General features: G+C 47.9%; 2 protein-coding genes across 3 annotated transcripts in view; one reads left to right on the top strand and one right to left on the bottom strand.

Annotated features, from left to right (window-relative positions):
• The window catches only part of CACNA2D4 (calcium voltage-gated channel auxiliary subunit alpha2delta 4), a 158341-nt gene that overhangs the window by 99292 nt on the left and 31534 nt on the right, over positions 1–27515 (top strand). The window lies entirely within an intron of this gene.
• Positions 2537–26049, bottom strand: LRTM2 (leucine rich repeats and transmembrane domains 2). 2 transcript variants are annotated; one of them, XM_054035316.1, is made up of 5 exons: positions 25630–26049; positions 15678–15806; positions 14069–14237; positions 9114–9704; positions 2537–6802 (listed from the first exon to the last, which is right to left on the bottom strand). In XM_054035316.1, the coding sequence occupies exons 3-5, from the start codon at positions 14133–14135 to the stop codon at positions 6348–6350; spliced, it is 1113 nt and encodes a 370-aa protein (XP_053891291.1). In that variant the 5' UTR covers positions 14136–14237; positions 15678–15806; positions 25630–26049; the 3' UTR covers positions 2537–6347. The 2 variants fall into 2 exon arrangements, with proteins under 2 accessions (XP_053891291.1, XP_053891300.1); XM_054035325.1 differs by lacking the exon at positions 25630–26049 and adding an exon at positions 20582–20921.

The raw sequence follows: 27515 nt of genomic DNA, 5'->3' as shown, positions 1-27515 counted from the left end.
ACACACTTAACTCCTCAGGTGGAAAAGATTCAGCCTGTGAGCTGTCCAGAAAGGTGTTCCTCCTTTTCATTTTTCCCTCTCAATCATCCTTGATTACCTCCTAAAGCTAAAAAATACAAAGTTACCTATGGGCTCTATCAAGGTCTACTTGACAATTATAACAGCCTTTCATTTAGTGGTTGTGGGATTCTCAATCTTTCACCCATCCTATAGCTGTCAAGTTTCTGAGAGGACTGGGAAACCTTTTTCCCTAAGAAACCCACATCTATATGGGATTTGAATTTAGTACTTAAATGCCGTATGAGCCCTCCCTTTTGATCTAGTGGGTCAATCTTCCCTCATTTAATTTATCTTGGAAGACCTCTTTTTGGTAGCTATCAACTCTGGTCAAGGGTGGGAAAAAGTAGCCTCTTATGGCAGATCTTCCATTTACAGTATTTTTCAAGGACGAAGTTTCATTACTTCCACCCCTAAATTTTTACCCCAGGTGTCATCTGAGTTTCACATCAACCTTTTTCCGTTTTTTTTCCCCCAAGCCTCATCAGTCCAGACAGAAGGCCATTTTACACACTTTGGCTATTCGGATGGCGTTAACCTTTTATTTAGACAGAACTAAGTCATTTAGGAAATCACCCAGGCCAATTGTGGCTATTGCAGATAGAGCCAAAGGTTTGGCAAATTCCACCCAGAGACTTTCCGGGTGGATCTCTGACTGTATCTTATTGTGTTATAAATCTTCAGATATACAGCCTCCTTCTACGGTGTTGGCTCAGGATCTCTATCTACTTCTGTGACATTACTCAAGAATGTCCCTATTCTAGAAATTTCTTAGGCGGCCACTTAGTCTTCTATACATACCTTCTCCAAGCATTGTGCAGTAGTCCGTCTTTTTGATGAGATGCTGGTATTGGAAATGCTGTGTTGTCATTGTCTTGGACTTGGTTCTGAAGCCCCCCATTCTAGCTGGGGATACTACTCAGTAGTCTCCTGAAGTGGAGCATGCACAGGGATGCTACTCAAAGAAGAAGGAGAGGTTACTCACCTTGTGCAATAACTGGAGTGCTTCAAGATGTGTGTCCTTTCAGTGCTCCACTACCCACCCTCCTCCCCTCTGCTTTGGAGTTTCCCCTGGGGACTTCACAGTAGAGAAGGAACTGAGGGCAATTTACCAGCGCAGCCCTATATAGCCTCAGAAGGGGGCCTGAGGAAGCATAGGATGCATATATGGGCAAACAGGCACTACTACCAAAAATCTCTGATTAAAGGCACAAGGAGTGTGAGTACACCAGAAGTGGAGCACCAATAGGGACACACATCTCAACGACCGTTGGTTACTGCACAAGGTGAGTAACCTCTCCTTGATGAACGTCTGGTCATCAGAAACCCAGTTCTAAGCGTTATACTCATCTAAGCAAAGAATAGAAATGGATCCTGTGAGCTTCGCTTCTGATCAAAACTAACCAACACTGCTCACACGCTGAACACTCAGAGTGAGCTGCCCGTGAGCAATATTCAGATCAGGAATTATCTGTAGAAATTATTTGGCAAACCATTTAAAAGGATAAGCAGGTTGGAGAAAATTGCAAGTTGCTCACCGATCATTTTTGAAAAGAAAAGCCTAGATCACTCAAATTATTGGCTGTGAATTACTTTCTCAGCTCTAGATTTAGGTTATTGTAATGAACTGGTTAGTGTGTATGTGTTCCCCTGCCCTGGACTGGAAGGAATCAGAATTGCTAAAGGATGTAGCATAGATGCTATGTTGTTAAATGCTGTTGGAGATTCTCCTTTAGCTCCAGTGGTTCGTGCATTTGGGGCTGCAGAATTGCTTTTGGTTAGCTCCTTCAGAACAGGAGCATTTGAGTTCTGTCCCCCACTTTCACCACCATGATCAGAATGACCACAGCGAGCATTGTAGTGACAACTGTCAAGTCCATAGGTTGCCATGGGTTTGCTACACTAGCGTTTGCAGTGGGATTTGAACTCCTGTGAGATTCCAGACATTTGAGGGGGGGGGGTTTGGACTAGAAGAGTATGTAATTAACTGTGTATGTACGTGTACCACTGCCCTCTGCAGAATGGAATGTAAACTACTCATCTGTGTGTCTCAGACCCTATACAACTAACAGCTAATAAATAATCTCCTTTTGCTTGAGAAGCAGAGGTCTCTGTAGCTGGTGTGCAGGAGGATTATGGAGACCTATTTCCATTCATTTCAAAGTAAAAAGCATGTTCATCATAGTGACAAATGTGAAGCTCTAGGATTATTATTTGTCACAGTATGTTTTATTGAATATATTCTGAATCTATCTGAGCCAAATTCAACCCTGATGTAACTCCATCGGCTTCAGTGTAATTACATGAGGACTTAATTTGGCCCTTTCTGGGTTTAGATAATGAGCTGATAGCCACAACATCCATTCTCCTTGCCCTGACTGTGCCCCTGCTCTCTCGTTAGCTATGTCCCGGCAGTGTCTGCCTGTGTGGGGGGCTGGGTGAGGGAGGTGGTACTAGAAATCTCATTTAAACAGTGAGGTGCATAGGAAAATACATTCTTTATTATCTTCTGTAACAACAAGCCAGAAATATAATATACCTTTAAAAAGCATCTGTCTCATGCCAAATAAACCTCTGTTCAACCATTTTAGAAAACCATGTCACTCTCCCTCAAACCTTAACAGAAGAAAAGAAATTGCCCAAGCCATCTGCTCCCCACAGGCAATGGGCCTGCCTGCACCACACCTAGGAGAGGTGTTCCTGCGTGTGCCTGCTTGCCCATGGGAAGCACATTTACAGAGTGCACCCATGTGCACTGAAGAACTGACTGCTCTGCTCTGCACTGCAGTGCCTGCCTGCACAGGTGGGACATGTTTGCTGGGGTTTCCAAAGAGAAGCCCATCTCCTAGCTGTGACTGGTTGCGGAGGAGGAGCCCACTTCCCAGATGCACCCCCCGAGGAGGCCTTTTCCTGAGCACACTAGCACGGCTGGGCCAAACTGTAGGCCAGGTGTGTTCTCCTCCATCGAGAGAGCCTATTTTCTAGCTACACTGGAGGACCGTGTTCTCCAGATGTGCCTGGTGGCAATGGAGAAGCCCATTCCCAGCTGCACAAGAGGAGCAAGTTTTGCAGATGTGCCAGGTCACAATTGAAAAGCCTGTTCCCGAGCTGTGGTGTATGTTGGGCCCTTCCTGGGTTGCCCTGTTGCACTATTCAGCAGGGAGGAGATCACCACCCCTGGGTTTCAGTAGCCTGTTGTCCTCTCAAGTATTTGCATTTCATGGGGACTAAACAGTGTCCACCTTCACTTTTCTCAACAACCTTCAGTTTTCGTCCCTCACCTTCCTCCTCCTTTCCCGAGTGGGTTTCTAAACCTGGAAGTCCCTGCATCAGGGCCGAGGTGAACCCAGCCTGCTGTTCGCCAGACCCTTTGCCATACCACCGAGAAACAAGAGGAAATGAGGTTCGAGGCCACACTCAAACCCACAACAGAAGAAAGAAAATGTTATCAGCAACAAAGGAAACTTTGTTGGGGAAAAGGGGACAGGTGGGGATTTTTCTCCTCTCCCCTACCCTTTATCCCCCTCCCTACACACACACACATACACACACGCACACCCCATTTGCTTTGTGCAATTGTTTCATCATTATTTGTTACAAGTAAAATAGAGATCTATAAATATACAGCTCTGACTCAAGTCCCATTTCAAGTATGATTGCGGAGTCCAGTATGCTATGGTGATACGTTCCTGGGGTGGGGAGTCTGGATCCAGCAGGCGGAGTTGAGTCCTGGCTTGCTGGGAATATGGAGCAGCAGCAACATGCATGCTGGGAGGAGGAGGCTGTAGTGCACCAGTTCTACCCCTCCAAGCAGGCTACAGCTGAAGCATAATCAGGTGGGTTGAGAGGAGAATCCATTCTCCACTCATGGCATTTCCCCTCTCCCTCCCACATGCAGCACATAGAATGGGTGTGTAGAACGTGCCTCTCCCATTCTCACTTGCGCAGCAGCCTCCCTTCCCCTTCATGCAGAACGTTCTCCTCTGTCCCTGCCATCACTAGACAAATGGGAAATAGTTTTACTCCTGTCTGCGGTTATCCCATCTCTTTGGATCTGGTGGCTCTGGACCGGTAGGAGGATTTTTGCCACTCCAAACTGTCTGAGAGTACGTGGTAGCGTTCCTGTTTGTTGATATGACAGCTGGACTGACAGTGAAGGAGTTGAGAAGGAATGTGTGGTGTTTCCACTGGAATCCAGCAGCAGCTAGAGGGAAGGGCTGCAGATTATCTGAAGGTATCAGGATACAATAGGAGAGGAAAGGAGTTGATATGACCTGGCTCTGCCCAGCTGCCGTGATTGCTGGACTCTGCACCTGGCTTACCAGAGAAATACCCTGCAAATCTGGGCCGGCTGCCAGATCATTTCAGGATGTCAAGGATCGCACCAGACACAAACATTGCGGCTGCAAGACCTCTGGTGTCATCTTCCTGTCCCAGGAATACCCACTGTGACGGGTTAGAACAGGTTACCATGGCAATGTGCGCTCTCCCCTGGAGACAGCACTTTATCCCACTTCCAATGATACAAAATGAGTCCTTGTGTTGGCTTTTTTTTTTTTTTTTTTTTTTTTTTTTTTGTCAGTTTCAAAAGAGATGAGGCTAATATGAGGCTCAGCGGGTTTTAAAATCGGGCCTGGGAAAAGTTAGCCTAGGTGACAGATACAGTGCATGTGCATGCCTGTGTGTGTGTCAATAAGCACATACATGTATATGTTTGCATAATTAGTCAATTTGTGTGTGTGTGTGTCCTTATATTTGTGTGAGGTAGGAGATGTAATTGTGAACACATCTGTGTCAGTGGGCTGTGTGGTGACCATAGCACCCACCTCTTTGAATCCCTCTACTAATTCCCTCTTTATTGCATCGAGTTCCAGCATTCTGTTCTCACCTTCAAAGGCCCAGCATAAATAACTCTGCCCCTCTCTACTCAGCACATTGCCTTCCCACCATACACCCCCTCCACTCTGCCAGTGATGCCAGCTGTCACTCTGTTTATCTGCTTCTCCCACAACCACCTCCAGGCTGTTTTCCACGTTGCCCCTATACATGGAACACACTTCCCCAGCTGGTCAACAAGTTTCTATTTTCAATGCCTCCTGAGGACTTGCTTCATCCGAGATGTCTATAGGACACTTGCAGACTGAGGCTTCCCATTGGTCACCCACGCATTCTGTTTATCTTATAAAACCATAAAATAAATACAAAGCCACACTTCACCTTTTCGTGGTGTGCACAAGTTGTCACTGAGTAACACTGGAATCTTAAGGCTGTTGCCTCTGTCCTTTCTCTCCTACTCCTCCCTGAGTCTTTGCACCATCTCTGAGATATTTTTGTAAGCCCCTCAGGACTGGTTGCCTGTAGTGGAAGGGGCCTAGCACACTTTTAGGTGCTCCAGAGTAGGAATGTATCGATACACATAGGTATGCAAGTGAGTAAATGTGTGCATATGGCCATGTTTGTATGCACATGTGGGGGATTGGCATGTGTGCATTGGGGTATATTTGTATGTGCATGTGGGTGATCTGTGTGTATGCACATAGCTATTTGTATGTACGTGTGGGTGATAAATGTGTGTGCATGTTGGTGTATGGTGTTTGTCAGGGTGAGCGGATGGAGTCTATGTGCACAGATCTTAGGGTATGTGTGTCCTTCCAGCATTCAAAGTGAGAAGGGGAATCTCCCTTCTCTCCCTATTGTGACCATCTAGGACCTTCTCTCTCTCCTGATATTCTCTTGGCCAAGTTTCCTCAGCTGTACAGGAGATGGGGAATAGCTCACTGTCCTGTAACACCAATGACTCCACCAGTGAGACTTAGACACTTGCTCTGGTGTCTTGGTAAATATACAAGGAGCTTCTTCAGCACTGAAGTTGGCTGCTCTTTGTGGTTGCAGAAGGCTCTGCAGTTCTGTGTGGGATGTAGGAGGAAGTGGGGACTGAAGCTGAGAGGAGGGTGTCAGGACACCAGGGGCTCCTGGAAGGTGTTGGCTGCCCTTGCTGTGCATATCCAAGGGGGCTCTGTGCAAGGATGAGGCATGGCAAGCACTTGAGGTCTGACTATAGTTTATTGACTTGGTAGGGCATGAGGGTGAAGGGGTGCCAAAGGGCCTGATGCAGAGGAATTAAATTTAGAGCCAGATGTCCTAAACCCAGAAGCATGTTGCACTAATTGGATGAGTGGAGTGATAGCACAGTCTGTCCATCTGTCTGGGAAGATGGATTGTGGGAGGACACAGGCCTCACTGCTCTCAGGTCCCCTGCTCACTTCTGTCCTTGCCTTCCAAGAAGAGTTTCATGCTACAGAGGAGATTTGCTTTTGTTCTTCATGTTCGCCCTCTGTGTCACCCATTAGCGGCTGCCTCTTCTTCAGCTCTCGGTGGTACTTGGCCATGAGGGATGCGTAGATACAGCCATAAGCTGCTGCCACCACCATCATGATACACACAATGCCACACACCACCCCAGCTATGATCACAGTGCCAATGGCTCGGCGCACACTAACCGGCCGGTATCTCTGTTTCTGGGGGCACCCCACGCTCGGCTCCACTTCAGGTTCTGGCCCTGACTTGGATTTTGAAGGAGTCGGGCTTCCTTTAGTGCATGGTGGGCCAGAATTGTCCAGCACAGTGGAGCCGTTCTCATCCTCCAGCTGTGAACAGTAGTTGAACATCTCCATGGGGACCATTCGCATGTCCTTCCCCCGCAGCTCCTTGGGCAGCGTACATGCCAACTGGTCAATCTTCCCTCCTGTCCCAACAGAAAAAAAAAAGGGTGATTCACAGCTCGGTGTCAGGCAGGGCCTGGTTCAGTGCAGTGAGCTATGTCAGTACATTGTTGTGGTTCAGCTTTTAAATACACAAGGCTAGATTCTCAGCTGGTGTACATCAGTGTGACTTACACTAGCTGAGGATCTGGCCCACAGAAGCCAGGAAATGCAAAGGTCTTTAGTGACCCAAGTGACCATAACTGGGCCTTATCATATCTAAGAGGCTATAATCTGGTCTCTCTTGCACAAGTGCTCAGTGGAGTATGGGAGAGGATGTAGGGAACCCTTCCATACTCCAAGAGGCAGCCAGAATCTAGCACCTTGTGTTCCCAGAGTGTAAGAGTGAGAAGGGGGTGGGTGGAGTCAGAGCATTGCCAGTTGCACTACAGGTGATGGGATGAAGGTACAGCCCTGTCCCCCTTCACTTTCACGCTGGTAGGGGGTCCAGAGACAGCGGCGGGGGAGAAGATACTGCACCTTTTAAAATGGTGTGTGAGTGGCTGCCCCTACATTTGCTCATCCACTAACCTTGGAGACATTGTCTGCCTCAGCACACTGCGGGCAGAATGGCTTCTGCAACTGCCACTGGTTGTGATCTCCCTCCACCACCCTTTAGGTGGGTAGGGCTTTAGTAGCTACACTCTAGCCCGAGGGGTGCATAGTTAGTATTTGGTAATGATTTATACCTTCCATCTAAGGCTATCGAAATGCATTAAAAACATGAATTAACTAATCCTCACAAAGCCCTTTAAGGTATGAAGGTCAGCGTTATTAGCCCCTTTTTACATACGAGGGAAATGGGGCACAAAAAGACAAAGTAATTTCCTAAGATGAAACTGCAAGTCAGTGACAGAACTCAAATGAGAACCCAAGGGCTAAAACTCCCAGTCCCATATTCTCACTAGTCAGCACTTCCCTCCATACATTTAGCAATCTATGCTGATGCAGGCGCTTCACTGTGTTTGTGCAGTTTCCTTTGAAAGAAAAACCAGAATGCTCTCTGTCTGCTTCTCTTGTTCTGCGGTGTGAGTCAAATTCAGAAAACAAGTAAAAAAAGTCAAAAAGAAAAAGAGGAACCAGTGTGCCTTTGTCTGTGTTCACATTAATGCATATGCCAGGGATGGCCAAACTGTGACTCACAAGCCACATATGGCTCTTTTACCATTAAAGTGCAGCTCCCGGAGCCTGCTGTGCCAGACTTGGGGCAGGGGAGTTGAGGAGCTCTGCCTGGTACTGGGGTAGGGGCTTCTGCCCAGTGGGGAGAGGGCTCTAGGAACTTCAGCCTCGGCAGGTGTCTCCCATAGGACTAAAGTCCCGAGCCCCAGCAAGTGTGCCCTTGTTCTCGAACTTCTGAAGATTGTCATATGTGGCTCAGAGGGTCAGTACATTTGGCCACCCTTGGCATATGCCAAACTGCAGCCTCGTAATTGCACAGTCATGTAATCTCTTCCCAGTGTGGTTATCTGAGATCAGTAGAGGTAACATGCTGTTGCCATGCTGATAAGTTGAGGCCTACTCCTGCTCTCAGTGGCTTCAAAGAGAGGAGGGTCACACCTTTGGTGTTGTCACAATATGTAGTGTTTCTCTTAAAGTCCCAGCACCTGGAGTCATGTGATTCTGAGAGAATTTCAGCTTTTATCCCTCAATGTTGCAGAGAAAGGCTTTAAAATGTAAACCCTATAGGTTCCAACATCAGAAGGCAAACAGAGGTCTCCAAATCTATTATTTAAAAAAAAAACTCATTTTTAAGCCAGTCATGTTTTTTGGGAGCCTAACTCATGATTTTGGGTTGGCAATACTTGTGTGGCAGTACACCATCCTCAAACATTAACATTTCTGATATTTGCTTTACTGGAGGCAAACCTGAAGCTTTACCAACACTCTTGTTTTTAGTTATCCCAGCACAAGGAAGTGGGCTGGAGAACTATTTTTAAGCATGAAAAGCACCTTTTTTTCAAACTCATAACTCTACAATTTTCAAGCTTTTTAAGCAAGTTCTCCCCTCTCTGAAAAAAAATCCACATTTGGGTTTTGGAGCAAGTATGAAAAATAGCATCTGAAAAGAAGGTTTTAGAATGCACGCACCTTCTCAGCAATAACTGTAGCATTACTACATTGTAGTGTAGCACAACATTATAGTACTGACCTTCTTCTCTTTGGCCAAGATCTAAAATTTAGGTCAGCCTGATCTGTCTTTCTTATCTCTCTGTCTGTCTACCTCTCTCCTCCACTGCAAAGCTTAGCAGTCAATCTGTCACCCTATGATTGGCTCCCCCTCCCTGTGGTACCTACCTCGATAAGAGAACCATTCCATCCAGTGTTTGAAGTCTCTCAGGTTGCAGTCACATTCCCAGGGGTTATCCCCAACTTGGAGCTGCTGCAGGCTGACTAATGGTTCAAAGGTCACCCTGTCTAGGCTCTGTAGGCGGTTAGACCTAAGGGAGAGCAAGCGGAGAGCCGGGAGGTCATCAAAGATTCCTGAGGGTATCTGAGCAAGGCCATTGATGGATAGGTCTAGCTGGCGCAGTAGGGACATCTGCTGCAGAAGGTCCTTGTCCAGGGTCCTGATACTGTTGTTCCTCAGCTGTAGTTCGGTGAGGTTCCCTAGGTCACTGAAGATGTTCTGGGGCAGCTGATCCAAGAAGTTGTTGGAAAGGTCCAGCCTCTGTAGGGCAGAGAGATTGGAAAAGACTGGTCCTGGCAGTGTGCTTAGCTTGTTGTTGAGGAAGAGGAAGATTCTGGTGTTCGTAGGAATGTCTGAGGGGATGGATGAGAGGCCCAAGCCACTACAGTCCACTTCCAGACTGCCACTGTTACACTTGCAGGAGGAAGGGCAAGTGAAGAGGGAGTCTGCTGCACACAGAGAGAGCCAATAGGCAAGCACTAGTGGGTGAGAAGCAGAGAGGAGAGAGAGTGTGCGTTAGAACAGTGGTTATCCCTCTTTAAGCCTTCATCCATTTTTAATACAGTTAAGGCTACAGTATGATCACAATGGAATTCTTCACTGCTGTTCCCTGCAGTAAAATTAACTTTCTCCCAGATGTACCCTGACATTGCTATCTAGGTCCCTGGCAGCATGAGCTTGCTCTCAGCCTTTCTCCAGCTAGTGTTTTTTATGAACTACCAGGGCTGGTGAGTAAACATCCCTGCAGTTGCACTAGAAAGGTCAGCGTGTCCCAGAGGGCTTTGCTGCCTAATGTGAGGACACTCCACAGAGTTAGATTAGAATGGTGCATAGCATGATGGGAGACATGGCCTGAGCTAAAGAATGACTCTCTCAAAATAGAGGGGTTTGGGGCGGGGAGTTGGTATGTTTTTAAAAAGCCACTTTGCTCAGAAATAAACACCTTAACATTTTTTTCTGATCAGCCCAATTCCGTTAGAATGTGATGTGTTATGGCTAAAGTTGGATTCAGCCCCAGCCCCTACAGCTGAGCCCTGCCCCATAAACTCTAGGGAAGCTAGGATATGGTGCTGAATTTCATGGTTCTTGAGGTTTGGTAAGGCCCAAGAAGTCTAGATTTGAGAGAGTCTGGGTATAGATCCAAACTTCGTAGCTGGTCATCTCTTAGATGGGCCAGACCTAACCCCTGGATCCAAACAACCCCTAACCTTGGGTAAGTTCAGCTCCAAATCCACACTTTTCAGCTTGGGCCCATATCAAGTGGTGATGGGCCTCGGTGTTAATTAACCGAGACTGGTGTCCCAGTAAGGTGTAAAAGTGCCCAACAGTCTCTCTAACCGGCTGGATGCTCTGCATTTGGCAGTGCTGTCAAATGCCTCCTGAAAACCACAAACACAGACCCACCTGCCTTTGATAACCTGAGAGTCTGTCAAACTTTGCAATGTTCCCCAAACCACCTGTTGCCAAGGGAGCACTCAGAAAAAATGCAGGATTAGCTGATGATGATGTGAGTGCTGAAAAGGGTGTAGGAGGCTGAGCCCTGGCTTATGGGGTCTCACAGGTAAGGTTTAATCTTCGCTAGGCCAGGTGGGAGAAGGAAAGAGGGCATTGAACTATGTCTCTAGGGGCTTGAGTATGAACAAGTTATTCCTCAGTGGTATCTGCCATCTGTATTGCTGGTCACATTGGTCTGGAGAGGCAACCATTTCAGTCCTTTGTGTGGATCTTGTGATATGTAGGGACTGTAATACTTCAACCCCTGTGGGGAACTAGTAGCCTCAAAATTACCACTTCATCCCTATGACAACATAGCACCAGCAACAGGAGAACAAGCTTTCCACCTCATACTGAGGGAGTAGGGGGGTTGCACCTGTGCTTCAGTACTGAACTCTCATATTCATTGTAACTCCTTTCCTGGAAGGTATCTTCTGAGCAGGAAATCACTCCACCTCCCTCAATGTTTTCATGGGCTGCAGGTAGAACATTTGACCAAAACACAGTTAGGTTTATCCCTACTTCATACCCAGTCTTCTCCTCTTCAGTTTGCCTTGTAGAAGTCAATGGCATTTGGTGGCTTTAGATCAAGGGTAGCCAATAGGCAGATCACGGGCCAAATCTGGGCTGCCAGATGCTTTAGAACAAACCCCATAATCTTTTTATTTACATATCATTATCATTATTATTTTCTCTGAAGTCTGGACCTTGACTATACCTTGACCAAGAAATTTGGAGCTTGACAAAAAATAATTGACAACCCCGGCTTTAGATTCATTCTGCTGTTCAGTATTAAAGTAGATAAATCTCAGATAGTGTCCTTATAGTCCCACCATAGATTGTCTTTCATAGATTGGAAACCAGAATCTCTTATCCTGTTTGCCTTCCTGCTTCATTTTGTAGGGACCAACTTCCAGAACAAATTGTTTCTTAGCCCCCAAGGAACTCCTGGAAAGTACATCTTGGGAGAGGTAGCTGGTAGAAGCAGATATTTTGGAGAAGCTGGGACTGAAGCAGCTGTGAGTTTCCTCTACTATCACACTCTTTCCCCATTCTTTTGGAGTTTATTATGTCCTACAATCCATTTTGGATGTTGACTTGATTTATATCAATGATGTCCCATTCCCCAGCAATAGGGCCAAATCCTGTGGTCCTTGCTCAGGTTTTATTCAGTCCTTTTGGAATTCAAATTCCCATTGACTCTAGTGGGAGTTTGCCAGATAGTGGACTGAGTGAAGACTGACGTAAGGGCTTCAGGATTTTGCTCATAGGCAGGGCAGCTTCTTGAAGCACCAGAGGATGAGGCGACAAGGGTGCAGAGGGAATGTCCCAGATTTTCTTTTCTCAGGCTGTATCTCATGATTCCTTCAGAGGTTTTTCCTCTCTCAATCAAGTGAGATTGTCTACATAGGCCTAGGAGATACCAGTCAGAGCCCTGCTTGTCCCAGCTCTCCCTAAGGAGTAAAATGGATCACTGGGGCCAAACTGAAGGAAGATCTTTATCCTAAATCCCCCATGCATTCCTATCAAGCAAAGGTTGGGGTCAATAGCACAGAGACTCTCCCTCAGGTGCCATGAAAGCAGATCCTGTCCTGTGCATTGGCACAGTGGCAGTGCTCTCTGGCTGGATGACATTTAATTCCACTCGGAATATGTCTCTCTCTTGTTGCAGAATGGGACTTGAAAGAATAGGAGTTAGAGAGGGGAAGAGAGAGAGAGACATGAGTCACTCAAATGCCCCTGCCTTTTCCTGGATGCTTGACAGAAGTACAGTGTTAATAATAGATTGACAGCTCTGATGATGAGATAACACTTAGCCTCTTTGTATAGAGAGAAAGGCCAGAACATCCTGGTAATGCTATACAGGTGATGCTCTGTTCAGGGCTTGTCTCTCCAAATACCTTCCCTCTCTTGGCCCCTGACTGAGCTGCTCTGGGATTCTGCCATCAGAGCTGGCCCTGGCTGGCAGAAGCAGTGTGTCAGACAGCCGGGTATGGTTGTGTTCAGGAAATTGATTTACTGAGCCAGGTCTCTGTACTGATGCAGGGTTTGCCAAAAAGAGAGGCTCCTCATTGCCCCCTGGAAACATGGACACCAACACTGTCCATTTTACTGAAATAGCAATAAGGCAGAGGTCTGGTTTCATTTTCCATCCCCTTGAAGGATGCATCTGTTCTGGGTATGGATTGAGATCTGGAAACTCATCTCACGATGAGCGTCCAGCCTCACACTAGGAGAAGCAGGGATGTGGTAGACAAAACATTAAGCTTTCTTTCAGCCAGCATAGTTCAGAGCAGCACGGCAGTCGTATGAGTGGAACGTACTCTCATCTTCGGGAAAGATGATGTTACTTTGTGGGGTGTTCAGTGACCCTGGTAGGTGGCAGAAAGCTGAGCCAGGAGTATCAGATTAGGTCAGGGCTCAGTAACATTCACAGTAAATAATTTATATAGCAATCTAGTTGGTGCAGATGGATTACAAAAATGGTCTTCTACAGAGAAGGAAATAATTCCCTCACCTTCTTCCAGTGGCAGCCCTAGGTCAGAATTTTAGGAGGGGGACTATAAGCCTGTGTGACTGCCCGTGTTCTCATTAGTGAGGGACATTTTGTAACACAGCCTCTCTTTCCTTTACTGTGATTACCAGACTGTTCATTGAAATACAGACACCCTCCCTCCCTGCAGTCCCACTGCTGCTGCTTCGGAGCGCTCTCGAGGCAGGTGTTCCACACTTTGGGACAACGGAGCAGCTGCCCCAGCGTGGATCCTTCAGTGGGAAGATGGACGAGCAAAAAAGTTAATTTACCAGCAGTGAGTGGGAGAGTTGGGATGAGGGTCCATTATTCTTCTTTGATTTGTCTACGTGTGGCAGTGCCCCAGTGATAGAATCACTGCTCACTTCTTATACTAGCCCAGATCTACAATACCTTCCTCCCCAAAGAGCCAGCAGCCCTGCTCCGCAACCCAGGTACTAGTCAGGATCACAAAGAGAAGGGAGGAGAAATCTGCTCTTTACAAGGTCTGAAGCTGACAAATGTTCTATGTGGCCCTTGGGCAGTAGCTGTGCTCAGGTGCCTGTCCCTCTGTCTCTCCCCAGCCAGACCCAGTCCAATGGCAAATCAGAAACACTTGTTACAGACCCTCCCACCTTAAACTCATCTTGAGCATTATAGGCTCTCACAGCCGGCCTGGCCATTCACTCAGTGCCTTGGGATGTGGGAACTAGCTCAGACTTCTCAATACTTAGCTAACCCACATCCTTCCCCTGTAGCAATCTATTTTCTCTCCTGTCCCCTGAAACACAGGGGCATCATACTTAGCACCTGATCTCCCAAATGGTCAGTACTTACAGCAGGTCTGTCGCCACCTCATGGAAAACCTGTTCTTCCACCAGTGGCTAGCGCTCCCAGACAGCATTATGGTCACTGTTTTCTCCAGCGTGGCTTCCCGTCCTCCAGCCAGCCTGGCCCACGTTCTCACAGGATGGAGGAGCAATCTGGGCACCCTACCTGTCAGATCCTAAAAGGAAAAGCAGAAGCACATGGTCCTCAGTTCTCTAGGGACTGGAGGAGACAGGGACAGGCTCCAGGCTTCTGTTTCCCTCCCCAGTTATGTTTCACGTTTGGGAGTGAGGCTGTCAAACTGTTTTAGAGAATAAAGGTGCAAAGCACGAGGAAGGATGATGGTTAATTCAGTTTGAAACATTGTGTTAAAATCAGACTCTGTTCACTAGTGTGCTGAGTTGACCGGTCTTGGAAAGTCTGGGGTGAATGTACTAGCAAACCTTGTCCCACACTAAAGGTCAGTGCTGTGGACTGCTGAGGTGACGTGGCAAGAACAATATTCCTCGGCTCCTTCCCTCTGACCACACCCATGCTGATACCCGACTATGCACCCACTCTCTGTGACACAGATTTGCAGTGGTGTAGGTACTGGGGGTGGCTGCCAAGCTGCCTTTCACCCTTGCAAATGCTTCCTTTCTCTTTGGAGGTAAAACCGATGTAACGTCTCCAGTGGGGATGTACATAACACAGCTTGGGGATTTCAGACTGCAGCAGATGCAGGAGCCAAAGAGCAAGTGAGCAGAATAGGAGCCTCATAGCAGAAGGGAGGACTAGGAATGGGAGGGGGGAAAAGGGGAGGAATTATGTCTCAATTAGAAGAAAAATGCTCTTCCTAATCAGAAACCCACAGACCATAAACTCTCCCCTGACAATAAGTGACTATGACAACAGGTCCCCCCATCCTCTCCCTTCCCTCTGAATAAAGACAAGCAGGGAAGGGAAGATGGAAGCTCTGCAGACCCTTCTGTTCCTCTGCCTACTCTTTCAAGTATCAGCAAGGGGATATTTTCCAACAGTCACACCAGGCGTTAGCTGGGCAAATTCCAACCGACGTACAGGAGCCTCGCATGGCTGAACATCCCCCCTACCCCCTCCACCTCCCTCCGGAGGGCTCTGGCGATGCCCCTAGCCTTTATTTTTAGATGTGCACAATGCACTCATCAGGGCATCTTCTCCCAGCACACGTGTCTCAATTCCACTTGCCCAGACCCTCCAGTGACTGACTTATCTTCAAGGGCAAGCAAAACACCAGGAGATATTTTAATTATTGTCTCAGGAAGAGGGGTGAGCAGATTTAGTGCCCGGGCTGGTACATCTTGCGAGGCTATTGTAGATAATCATATCAAAATGCCAATGCACAAGATGCATTAACAGCAACAATGCCAAAAAGCCTCCCCACACCACCCCACAACTGAGCTGGACTATCTTGCCTACAGTCTGTAGCCGAAGGAAAAGCTGAAAAATAGCTGCCCCCATTCCATATGTTTGCTTGCTGGGTTTAGAGAGGTGCTTTCACACCATCTGTAGCCATGGCTCTGTATTAAATGCAGCCTCGGAAATCCCTTGGTCTGTCTCGCTTTCTCAGTGGGAACAGTGAAAAGACAGGAGCACTTACCTGGAGGGGCTTTGCCCGCAGCTGCTTCCACCCGACTCCCTGGGCACTGTCCAATTGCAGTCTCTTCTCTCTCCCTCCTTGACTTCAACTCCCAGCCAACAGGCTTTTCTCTGTGTCCTATTTAACTCCCTACACCACAGGAACAAACGGCAGAGTTAAGCTGACAGCCACAGAGACTTATGCGGCTGCTGGATAGCTGGTGTTGATCAGTTTCAAATCCTGTTGTTGCGTGTTCCTGTCCTCCCTTAGGCAGCAGGGGATGCTTGCCACTCTCTCTCTTGTTCCCCTTCTCTCCATCTAACTTTTCCTGTGTTGTAGAGCGCTCTGATCCTAGCCTGTTGGTTTGTTAACACGCATCTGTATCACCTGGCTCAGCTCCAACCAAGGGTGCTAAGCTTTAAAAACCTTCCTGGTTGCTTCCTGACCCCCTCCCATCAATTCCTTAGGTGGCGTTTTCACCCGACATGATCTCCCCTGCAATCATTCCTCGCCAGCCCAATACCCAGTACCTTGTGAGGGCTCCGAGCAACATTGACAGCACCTGAGCACTAGGACAGTGATGTCTCTGGCCCTACTTCCCTCTGCTATGGCATGGAGCGTCCAGGTCAGGTGTTAAATTCTGGTATATCACAGGCTCCTCTTCCAATGATACATTGACTAGGCTCAAGCACACCACGTGGGTGGGAGGAGATGTGTAGAAATGAGCCCTTTCCCTGTGTATAGCATTTTTTTGCAGTGTCTAGTGATTAACACCTGTTCAGCCTTTAATTTTTCTCTCCTGTACTGCAACATGCACAAGAGTGGCTGTGCCTATATGCACATATGACTGTGTAAAGACATATGACACACTTGCCCCTGCATAAGTATGTGATGTAAACATGCACCATGAGCCTGCATGTAAACATAGCTAAATGCACTCGTATGCAACTTATGTGAGTATGTGTGTTTGTGCACAAACGCCCATTCATGGGCATATAACATAAACAGGTGGGTGCATACACAGACAGAAACACCAAAACTTTTGTGCACACACCCACAAATAAACTTTCTCACACAGCCATCTGCAGTCCCGTACATGTGTGCAGACACATGCACACACTTATGCATGATTACAGATATAGCCTACAGAGGCAAAAGCACACACATACATGTATGTGCATGTACACATACTCCTGAATGACATGTGACCCATATTCATACACACCCATGTCTTGTACACATAGCTGCATTCTGGCGCCCAACATATGCCTTCATAGTGCGCTGTCTCATGCAAGTGGCAAGCAACCACGAGGGGCTCATCCAGTAACCAGGGACCAGCCAGTCATGAGTAGTCCAGCTAATTCCCATACGCCTGGGGTTAGAGGAGCCACTATGGCAGCTCTATGCCACCCTGAGATTCCACTCCACAAGGGAAATCCTCACATGGCTGGATCTGCCAACTTGTAGGCTGCTTTGCATCATGGGAATCAAACCCCTAGTGCTCCAGAAACCTGGAGTCACTGTATCCTGTGGGCCTACTGGATGCCCTCTGGTTCCTCGGACACTGTGGCCACTGGATGTCCTGTGGTGGTCTCTAGGACACTGTATTCAGAGCCCAGTGGATGCCCTGTGATCATTATGGTCCAATGCATTCGTCCATGCACTTGAAATTCAACACTTTCCAAATTCAGTGGCAGTGCCCCAGACCGCCTGTGGAGCAAGGGATATGCTTTTCCTTTGTGCCCTTTGACAGAGCAGACCAAGGGGCAACATGTTTAGTTTCAGCTCAAGGCCACAGAGCAAGTTAATCTATCACCGGCCTCATGTTACAATTCCCAAAAATGCACTGAGCTGAAGCCCCACTCTGACATTCAGTCTACCACTTGGGCTTCCTGTGGCACTCCTGCCATCCTGATTAGCTCCCTTGGGGAACTGAAAAGCTATAGAGTTGTTAGAGAACCCTAAAGCTATAGAACATTTCACTTTAATTGCTCCTGCCGCTGTTGTCAGGCATCCTGGTGTATAAAAGCTACAGCAGGAGCTACCGCTGCCCCTCCCCTCCCCTCTTCCAGTTCTGCCACTGGTGACTGGCACAGTATCACTTAAAAACCTTGTGTTTGAGCTGAATCAAAACCTTCCAAAAATAGGGTCCCAAAGAGCATATTGTGAGGATGAGGAGAATCTCTATGGGCCCTGCTTTCTGCCTCCACATGTTGTTTCGGCAATTCTGTAATATCTTTTATCCAAGGCTCTCCACGTGCTTTGTAAACATTCATTACTATTGCTATTTATCATAGAGTTAGCCAACTAAGGGCATGATTTTCTGAAGTACCTGCAGCTCCTATTGACCTTCCAATTGAAGTGGTGGGTGTTCAGCATGTCTGAAAATCAGACCCAAGCCCTGCTATAAGAATACCAGAGATAGATAGATGAATAGCATTATCCCTATTTCACAGATAGGGATACTGAGTCACCAAGTGCTCAGGTCGCTTGCCAAAGGTGTCGCAGAAATCAGATGGAGTCAGCAGTACAGCCCAGGAATCCTTTGCTTTAACCCGTAGTCACAGTCCTTTCCTCTAACCCTTAGGTCACAGATCCAACATCAGTCCCCTCAAACAGCCTGTATCTCTGGGGGTGGGGGGTGATGTCTGTTAGGGAAGTGTAGGTAATAGAGGCTACAGCAGTTGCCAGCAATAAATTACAGGAAGTGCGCTCACACATACACAGCTGCTGATGAGTGATAGGAAAGTCCATCTCCAGGGCTAAATTGCTTTAGCCTTTATCTGGAACTCAGCAGGGTTAGGGAATGAATGGAATATGCTTTAAAGGAGATTATATTTTTCCCCTCCCTCTGTGGGGGAGGCTGTTATTGCTAAGATTCTTGTTTCACTGCAGTCTGAGACCCACCCAAAGGATGGCACCCCCATGTACAGTGATTAGAGCATATAGTGTTATTTCTACACAACCTCAGTCATCCCTAGTGGGCAAGAATCTGGACACCAGGAGTGGGGAGAGGCAGAGACCACGTGGGCTGATTAAAGCAATTTAAAAAACATGTTAAACTGGCTGATGAAACCTAGGTGGGTCCATTTGTCCCTGAACAGCACCCGGGGTAGGAAGGTGTCGTGAGCGTGAAACCATCGGTGCCCCCCAAGAGACCTGGGCAAAGGCTGCAAAAAATTGACCATGAGTAGTCATATTTTTAAGCTTATTTGCGCCTGCCATGGCCACTCCCTTTTTGTTTATTATTATTTATTTCTGTGCATTACAATAGCACTCCAACATCCCAGCCAAGATCAGAGCCCCACAGTGCTAGGCACTGTACAGACACATAGTAAGAGACAGTCCCTGTCCCAAAAAGCTTACAATCTATATATCCTGGGGCTTGTTTTCTGTGAACTTTCATTGTTTTAACACCACATGCACACAAAAATTGGATGATAAACTCTCACACTCAAATACTCCTGGAAAGCAGCTTATACGTTCACACCAGAAACCTGATTATGGAAGATATTCATCCAATAAGGGAAGTAAAACAACACCATGTAGCTTCTATTGATCCATCACAGCTAAGCAGCCCATAGCCGTCCAATAGCAGAATTAATGAAAAATTCCATTGAATAATCACAAGAAAATCAAGATCCATTTGCAGACATTTTGCAAACCGAAAAAAGGTGGCATCTGTCAGATCAGTTATGTGTTATGAATTTAACACTCTTCCCTATTCCCAAGTATGTGTGTGCTGATGTTAGAAAGCTACCTGTGAATTCCCAGCACCTAGGCTCAGCTGAAGCATAAACATGGTTATTGGCTCAGTGAAGCCAGGGCCGGCTCCAGGCACCAGCTTCTCAAGCAGGTGCTTGGGGCGGCCGCTCTGGAGAGGGGCGGCAGGTCCAGGTATTCGGCGGCAATTCGGCGGACGGTCCCTCACTCCGCCTGGGAGCGAAGGACCTCCCGCCGAATTGCCGCCGCAGATCGCGATCGCGGCTTTTTTTTTTTTTGGCTGCTTGGGGCGGCCAAAACCCTGGAGCCGGCTCTGAGAATTAATATTTTGCATTTCTGTAGCACTTGCCATCCAAGGCTCTTCAAGTGTTTTACAAACATTGATGAATTTAGCCTCACAGCATCACCATGAGACAGGACACTACTATCACTAGTTTACAGCTGGGGAAACTAAGCACAAATAAGTTGAGGCCTAAATTTCTAAACATGATCACAAATTTTAGCTGCCTTAAATTTGGGCTGTCTATCTTGGGACATCTGATTTTCACAGGTGTTTAGCACCTACAGCTCCCATTGAAATCATTTAGAGTTAAGAGTGACACTTTGGGCATCGAAAACATGAGGCACCCGCAAGGTAGTGGACACCTTTGAAAATGTAGGGCTAAGTGACTTGACCAAGGTCTCCCAGGGAGCCTGCAGCAGAGCCCGGGCTAGAACCGAGAGCTCCTGATTCTCAGTCCTATGCTTTAACTAGGAAAGCATTATTTTTATCACCGCCCTCAAAAAACAAAACAAAACCCCAAAACCAGCTCACAGCATCTGAGTGTCAGAGACTGGAGAAGCTGGGGAGGGTAGAGATTTTAAAATTCAAGGAGCCTGAAGAAAAAGCACAGAGCAACTGGAGAAGGAGAAGATGTAGAGTGGCTGAAGAGAACTAGGGATGCATGGTGCATTTTAAGGAAGCAGGTCCAGAGGTGGGGAGATTGGGGATGTCCAACTCCGGAGTGACACGAGAGGCCCAGAGCAGCGCAGGAGAGGAAGGGGGCTATTGACAGGGAGCAATCCAACCATGTATCCACCAGCATTTTTTCAGGGTAAGGTTGAATACTACAGATCACATGTATATTTCCTGTATTGAGAGGGAGGCAGCTGAGAAGGGGCGCGGGAGAGAGGCTCAGGGGAGAGACACACAAGCAGGTTACCTGGCTTCCTTCCCTTCTGCACTGAGTGCAGAGGAGCATTATGGCTCTCCTCCCTCAGAGGAAAATTAATAACAGTGCGGCAGGCAGAGGGATTCCATCTGAGGCTGGAGATATCATTTTCTGATCCAAACAGGAACAGTTGCATGTGGGTGGCAGCTTGTCACCGGGCCTGCCAATTCTAATCCAAATCCCGATTTCTCTCTTTCTCTCCTCTCAGTTGTGGAGGGAAGAGCCTTCTCTACCGCAGCTTTAATTTCCTGCAGGGGTTAATCCTATGGTCAGCAGTGGCTCAGGCCTTTAATCCTCCTGTTCAGGCTCGTGACAGAAGGATTGCATCCACTCTGAGCTCAGCAGGCATGATGGAGACAGAGGATTGCTCCATCTCCCCTCCCCGCACCCTGGCCGTGCCCCTTAATCTGCTGGAGTTTAAAATGCTCCTCCCTGACTCTTGTAAAGCTGCCCCCTCCCCCCGCCCCCAGTCTGAGGTTAGGTCAGTGTCACGTGCCCTGTGGGAGGAGCGGATGTTGTTTAGAATCCTGGTTCTGATGCTTTCACCTGTCACAGAGAAAGGCATTTTCCACGTTCTCATCTGGCTGGCACTCAAGGACCCAGGGCCTAGAAAGAGAGTGGTCCCCTCCGCAGTGACACACCGGGAACCTAGGGGTAGGGAATGGCCCTACACCTACGACAAGGAAATCCTCAGATGCAGCCTTAAGACCCCCTTTGTGCCTTGAGGCATCCAAGTTTCAAAATGCTGGCCTTAGTCTCAAGGTTAGAACGCAGGTGCTGTTGGTTCATTGTCCTGCGCTCAGAGCATTAGGCCACACCTCTCCCCAATGAGACATTCTCCAGTGTAGGAGAATCTCCCACGGTGGCTGCTGGCACACTACCTGGCTTGGAGACAGATAAAGGAATTTGCATGTCAACACCTGCCAGTCCCTATTAAATCATACATGGGCCCAGGTACTTCCAGCATTAACCTCCCTGCCCAAGCCACCTAGTGCTGCACCTTATGAGCAGAGTAGCTTGTGGCAGCAAACCTCTCTGATTCTGGAGCACAAACTATCCCCCTGCTGACCGAACCAGAGCCTGCCTAGCTCTCTCTCAGAGTTACTGTATAGCGCTCAGCCATCTCCTCACACAGTCTGTCTGCTGAAAGCGGCAAGGGCCACCAGCTCAGAATGGTGTCATGAGTAGCCTTACTGGCTCTTGACTGCTTCTGTCACTTTCACTCCTGGGAGCAGATCTACCTCTTGGTAGCGAACCTTGTGAGTTAAGAATCACTGCCACACAAGCTGTTGAGTTAGCGCTTCATTCCTACTCATCCCCACCCAGTCCAACTGGCTGCGCTTCTCCTGGCTGCCGTCCAGTTGGAATCAGAGCATCAGCTGCATGAATAGTCATGAGCAGCTTTGCCAGGCAGGGTATTCAGGAGCTACAGCAATATTGTGGGAGACGGGAAAGGCCTCACTGGCGTCCTGAACATGGCTTACTATCAAAAGCAAAGCTACTGGGACTTATGCCCCCATAGTGATCAAATGCCCCATACACAGTGATGTGGCATAGTAAGAGATACAAGCAGTGATAATCCAGTCCTGCTCCCATCCTCAAGGGAGCTGTAACCAAGTGCACCCACCACTGCCGGCAAAAATCCCAACAAGAGGCTGACCCTGGTGCTTACATTTTACTAAATTTACATTGAACTTTGAAAAAGACCTTTTGCCAATTCCTTTTTCTGTGTCACTTAGTTGCATGGATTTGCTTCACTTGGTTACGCTCTGTGTTTCACGGTCAAGGTAAGCCCGAAGCATCTCCCTCACCATCATCCCCCAGCAGACTCCACAGGCGATATTTCCAGAGCAGTGCCTGGAATGTCCATGTAGCACGTGGGTGATGCACATCACAGGCTGCTGCTCCAGAAGGGTGACTGGGGATCATCAGGATAGGGATGTGTGTGTGTGGCACAGAGCAGCGCTTTAGAACGTTGCTCACAGCTCAGCAAGTCTGGGTGATATATGACACTGCCCAGGGCTTCACAATGGCCCCTGGGACCCAGCTAGGCTGGGCTGTAGATCTGCAAAATGTCTTTTTCCCCTCTCTCTCTCTCACTCTCTCTCTCTCCATGTTTGTGTGAATTTAGTGCTTGTGAAAGTTTCCAGATTGACAGCTCTGGAGACTGAAGCCTTTTTTGTTTTTAAGCCACAGAACAGGTATGTGTACAGCCATGTTCAGAGCCTGCCAAAATAATTGAACACAAATGTTCCAAAGCTCAAGGCCCAGGCTGCCACCAAAGCAACAGCAACAGCACACACGGCACCAGGAACCCCAAGAGCAGACAGCCTCTCCAAGAGTGGGGAAAGTGAGATCCAAGCCAAGATCCCCAACAACCCTCCACTAGACCCAGCACATCACCCCAGTAGTCCATCCCTACTTCCAGAGGGCACCACATGGGAAAGGAGTTCCCCCAACCTGTCTGTGGGATGAGACACAGTGGGCTGGGCTGGGCTGGACAATCTCACCCCTGCACCCAGTGCATGGCTCCATTGGCCCCCTTCTCCCCTCCCCCTGGAGAGATAACAGCCTTTGTGTGCAACCAACTAATGTTGCTAGTCCTGTCGCTCAAGCTGTGCTGCAGGGCTGAAGGTTGGGGATTAAATCCCACCAGTGATTTATGATGGGTGTGGGAGGGTTACTACATTTGTACATCAGATTTTTTTCTTTTCTCCTTGTAAAAAAAATCTAGGAACTTACATGTTTTTAAAATCATTTGGGTTGCAAAGTCAAGCACTGCACAGTTAGGAAACGCCAAAGTTAAGGTTGTAGGCAGTGTAGTTGTAGTCGTGCTGGTCACAGGATATTAGAGAGATAAGGTGGGTGAGGTAATGTCTGTTATTGGACTGTGAGAGAGACAAGGTTGTCCAGCAATTCACTGGGGACTGGGATAGGAGTCAGACCAGGATTTAAGCACCCTAATCAGCCTCTTGTAAGAAAACATGGCATATGGAGGCAAGGAATTGGTTCTTTTTGAATCAGCAACAGGTAAATATGGAGAGTCCTTAGAGTCCTCATTTCTACCCCAAAACCCCCACTCTTGCATACATGAACCCCCTTCATGAGATCCCAGTGCTGAACCTCTCCACCACAATTTTCCGGTCCTGCAGAGCCCAGAAAATATTTAACCGTCATCCTAAAAGAACATTTGAAAAGCAAGACAAAGGGCTGAAAGCCTGAGTGGCTCCTTAAAATATCGGAGCTGCTAATTCACCTCACTAGCAAGCAGCAGTCACATCTGTTGGAAGCAGGGGCATCACTGCAGTCTATGGTGTGGAAAATTATTAGGGCTTTTTCCTCCCTCCCCCAAAAACGCCTTTTCCCAGGATTTACCTTTTACTGCCCCAGGTGAATGATGTTCACTTATGGAGCCTGCACTAATGGCAGGCAGGGAGACAGCCCCCTCAGGCCCTTCATTCATTTGGAATAATCCACTAGCAAACAATGCTCACCCACAGCAGTCACAGGAAAATCCAGTCCCCCGAAATGGACCCTAGTGATAAAATCCCAGAGAAAAATGGTCTGAGATTCTGGAGAGACCTCAGGGAATAAAAATGTCCCTTGTCTTGTGACAAATCTTCAGAGGTGACCGCATCATTAAATGCCCCCTTCCTGTGAGTTGCTTGTATAATAGCATTCTGGACGACAGCTGCGCCAGCTCATATCAAAATGGGCCCCTCTTAATTTTCCCTCCAGATCCTTGAGTGGCAAGAACAGTCCCAGCCAGCAAAGCAATGTTATTTACACCTAGCTGTAACATTAAAATTAGAGAATCAGAACATTACATTTGAATATCTGAAACTGTGGGGCAGCTTAGATCCAGATCCTGATCTCGTTACTGGGGCAGCTCTCTAATGAACTGAAGTGGCGCCCCCAGATCCAAGTATCCCCAAACCAGGGGGACATTCAGCTCAGTGTCCAGGGGTGGGTCTGACTTTTCTCTCTCTCTAATTAAAATAAGCTGCAGTGACAGTGACAAGCCGGCTAGGAAATGTAAGCATTGTGGCAGAGTGCTGCGTAACATACATGTGTGCACGTGTCTCCTTCTACCTGCGCATACATATTTCACCTCTTGAGACAGGATCAGGAAGAAGTTTCACATTCCGCTCTCTCAAGCCCTCCTTCATCTGCACCCCTTGCCCCAGGCCGATCCATCCAAAGGACTGAGACTGAAAAAGGCTGCAAATCTCTCTCCACCCTCCTCTCTCCTCCCTGCAGCATGATCCCCTCAGACAGGTTCACGAATCTCTGGGCTCAGCCTCTGGGGACTCTTGAGAGAACGCTGGCTCTATTTTTGGCTCCTCTTGTGACATAACTTCCTGGAGTTCACGCCCTGTGACAGGGTTTTCCTGCAGTACTTTGTGGGTAGAAGACACACAAATAAAAACAAACCTAAGAGAAAGTGCCCTACCACAAGGCTCGTTTACTGGAGCCTGAACTTCATATGGACCGGTCCTTAAACACCACCTCCATCAGCTTCCAGTTTGCATTTTATACAGTCCCTTCGAAGGCAGCTCAGTCCAGAAACATTCCCTGAAACCTCCACAGGCAAGACCTGTGGCACCCCCAGTTTCAGACTCATCCCTTATTGTCCTGGATGGAAAGACAGTATTTTGTGGTGCTTATCCAGTACATATTGGTCCTAGCACCAAGTACTCAGATTTGAGCTGCTCATGCTGTAGACAAAGATTTCTGTGCCGTTCCTGGCTGACAGGCATTACTTCCAGTCCCCCACACCTGAACTGAATTAAAACCGGTACCATACGTCCCTGGGGCAGAATCTGCAGTTCTGTCTTGTCAGTAAAACGGCTGCCCTGTGGCTTCACATTGCTAGGTTGTCTCAGCAGTACCTTGTCACAGGCAGTTCTGTCACTGCCTATGAACCCCCTCCCTGTGGCAGCAAGTGCTCTGTGAACAGAAGATGGCAGTGGACAAAAGCCCACTGCAAGATTTCAAATAGCTGGGCACAAATATATGAGAGAGACACCTCTACTTACTGTTCTCTGCCTGGAACAGAGCCTCTTCTGCGTTCTCCAGCTCCTTCGATAAACCCCCTGACAAGTCCCAAAGCAAATCCAGTGGAAGCTATCAACAGCCAGGCGAGCGCTCAATGGACTCTAGTGGGCATCAGCCCCCTGCTCCCTGCAGGGTGCCAAGATGCTAGCAGTGCCCGAAGTGCAGAGAAGAAGAAAGGTTAGACGACAGCATGTAAAAGAGATTGTAATCCTCTGTAAATAATAAATAGGGGGAGAAAGAGAGGGAGCGCGAAAGGGGGAGGGAGAGACGGAGCGCTGTGGAGTGACAGCTGGGGGTACATCTGCGAAGACGGCAGCACGTGCACACACGCACGCTGTGTAAAGGAATCAGCCAGCCAAGCGGGCAGAATCCACTCAGAAATGCTCAAATGTGCAGAGACAGGAGATTGGAAGATTTTAATTCCTCTCAACTCAGCTTCAAGAAAGAGCAATTGCTTTTGTCTCCTGCCCAGCTCCCCCGTCTGGTGAATGGAATACATGGGCTTGGGAGGCGGGGGAAGAACTCCCTTCAGCCCCTGTTAAGGCAGGCTGAAGTCATCGGGACCAGGTTACTGGGAGGAACCCGTGGGCTGAACTGCCTCCTCCCCTTTCCCCTATCATAATAAAGCCACAGTGAAAGGAGAGGTGAAGGGGCCAAGTCTTTGTCTCTGCTAGTTTCTAAATGGAGATTAGGACAGCATGGAGTCGTGAAAGGGACAGTGTGGAGAAAGCCTGGGGACTGGCCACAAAACAAGCATCCGCCTGGGAAGTCCAGAGGGCGGGGAAGGGGCAGGAGGCAGCACCTTAAGACAGACCCTTACAATAAAGGATAAAGGGTAGTCAGCCGCAACAGTTGTGTTGAGCAGCTTGAGAGCAGCAGGGAGCGCTGGGCTATTGTAAAGCTTGAGTAGGAGAGGAATATGCATGTTCTGGCATTAGCTTCCCTAGGAGCAGGCAGAAGAAAAATAGAAACACTTGAGGACCAGGGCTGTGGGGAGAGGACTGGTCTAGAAAGCAGCCTGGATTTTCACACTGCTCCATTCTGGTTTGGGAGTGCAGCGGGAAGAGCTTGGTCATCAGCTCGTGCATCCCAGGCCAAACCTTGCCCTCAGTTACATCACTGTAATGCCACCTTGACACCACTGAACTCAGCGGAGTTACTTGGCCTTTACAGGGGTGTGAATGAGACCAGAATCCATCCCATTGGATCGGAGTCTTTCCAGTGCATCCTGGGCATGGCCCATAAACCTTCCCTTTCTTAATCAAAAACCTTCTTTCGCTTGCCTTTGCCTTGTCCTGGATTTCCAATCTGGGGGTCCTAGCCACAGCAGGTAAATCCTGCTAAAAATCACTCTTTTTCCCCTTCCCTGCTTTAATGTCCCTGTCTCCAAGCTCCAATTCTTTTGGCGGGCTGCATTTGCTTTAGGTGTTTTTTTATTAGTAGTAGTAGTTTGTCCTGAAGTATTTTTTAAGCAAAATGTTTCTTGGCTCTTTGGTCACTCACGTAGAGTGAAAAGGCCAAATTCATCCCTGGAGAAGCTTCACTGGCTCATGCTAGCAAAGGAACAGAAGTGGGTAAATCGTTCAATGACAAGCCAGAGGGAATGAAAATAATGTTTTTATTTAAATGGCAAGCCAGCTGCTGCGACAGCAAAAGCTTTTGAATGGTAAGGTACATCTTGATAAGCAGTCTACCAGCTGTAATCTTATCGCTCTTTGTTATAACTCTTTATTATGAGGTAGACAGAGAATGAAATCTTGAGGAAAGCTCCTTATGAGAAAGGCATATGGATAAGATAACCCAAGAAAAGGCAGACAGAGCGAGACAGACAGTGGATGAGTTAATGACAACAGACATGGCGAAGGGA

The sequence above is a fragment of the Malaclemys terrapin genome, chromosome 1 (assembly GCF_027887155.1).
Source record: "Malaclemys terrapin pileata isolate rMalTer1 chromosome 1, rMalTer1.hap1, whole genome shotgun sequence".
NCBI classification, from domain to species: domain Eukaryota; kingdom Metazoa; phylum Chordata; order Testudines; family Emydidae; genus Malaclemys; species Malaclemys terrapin.
This window is presented reverse-complemented; position numbering and strand designations above follow the sequence as displayed.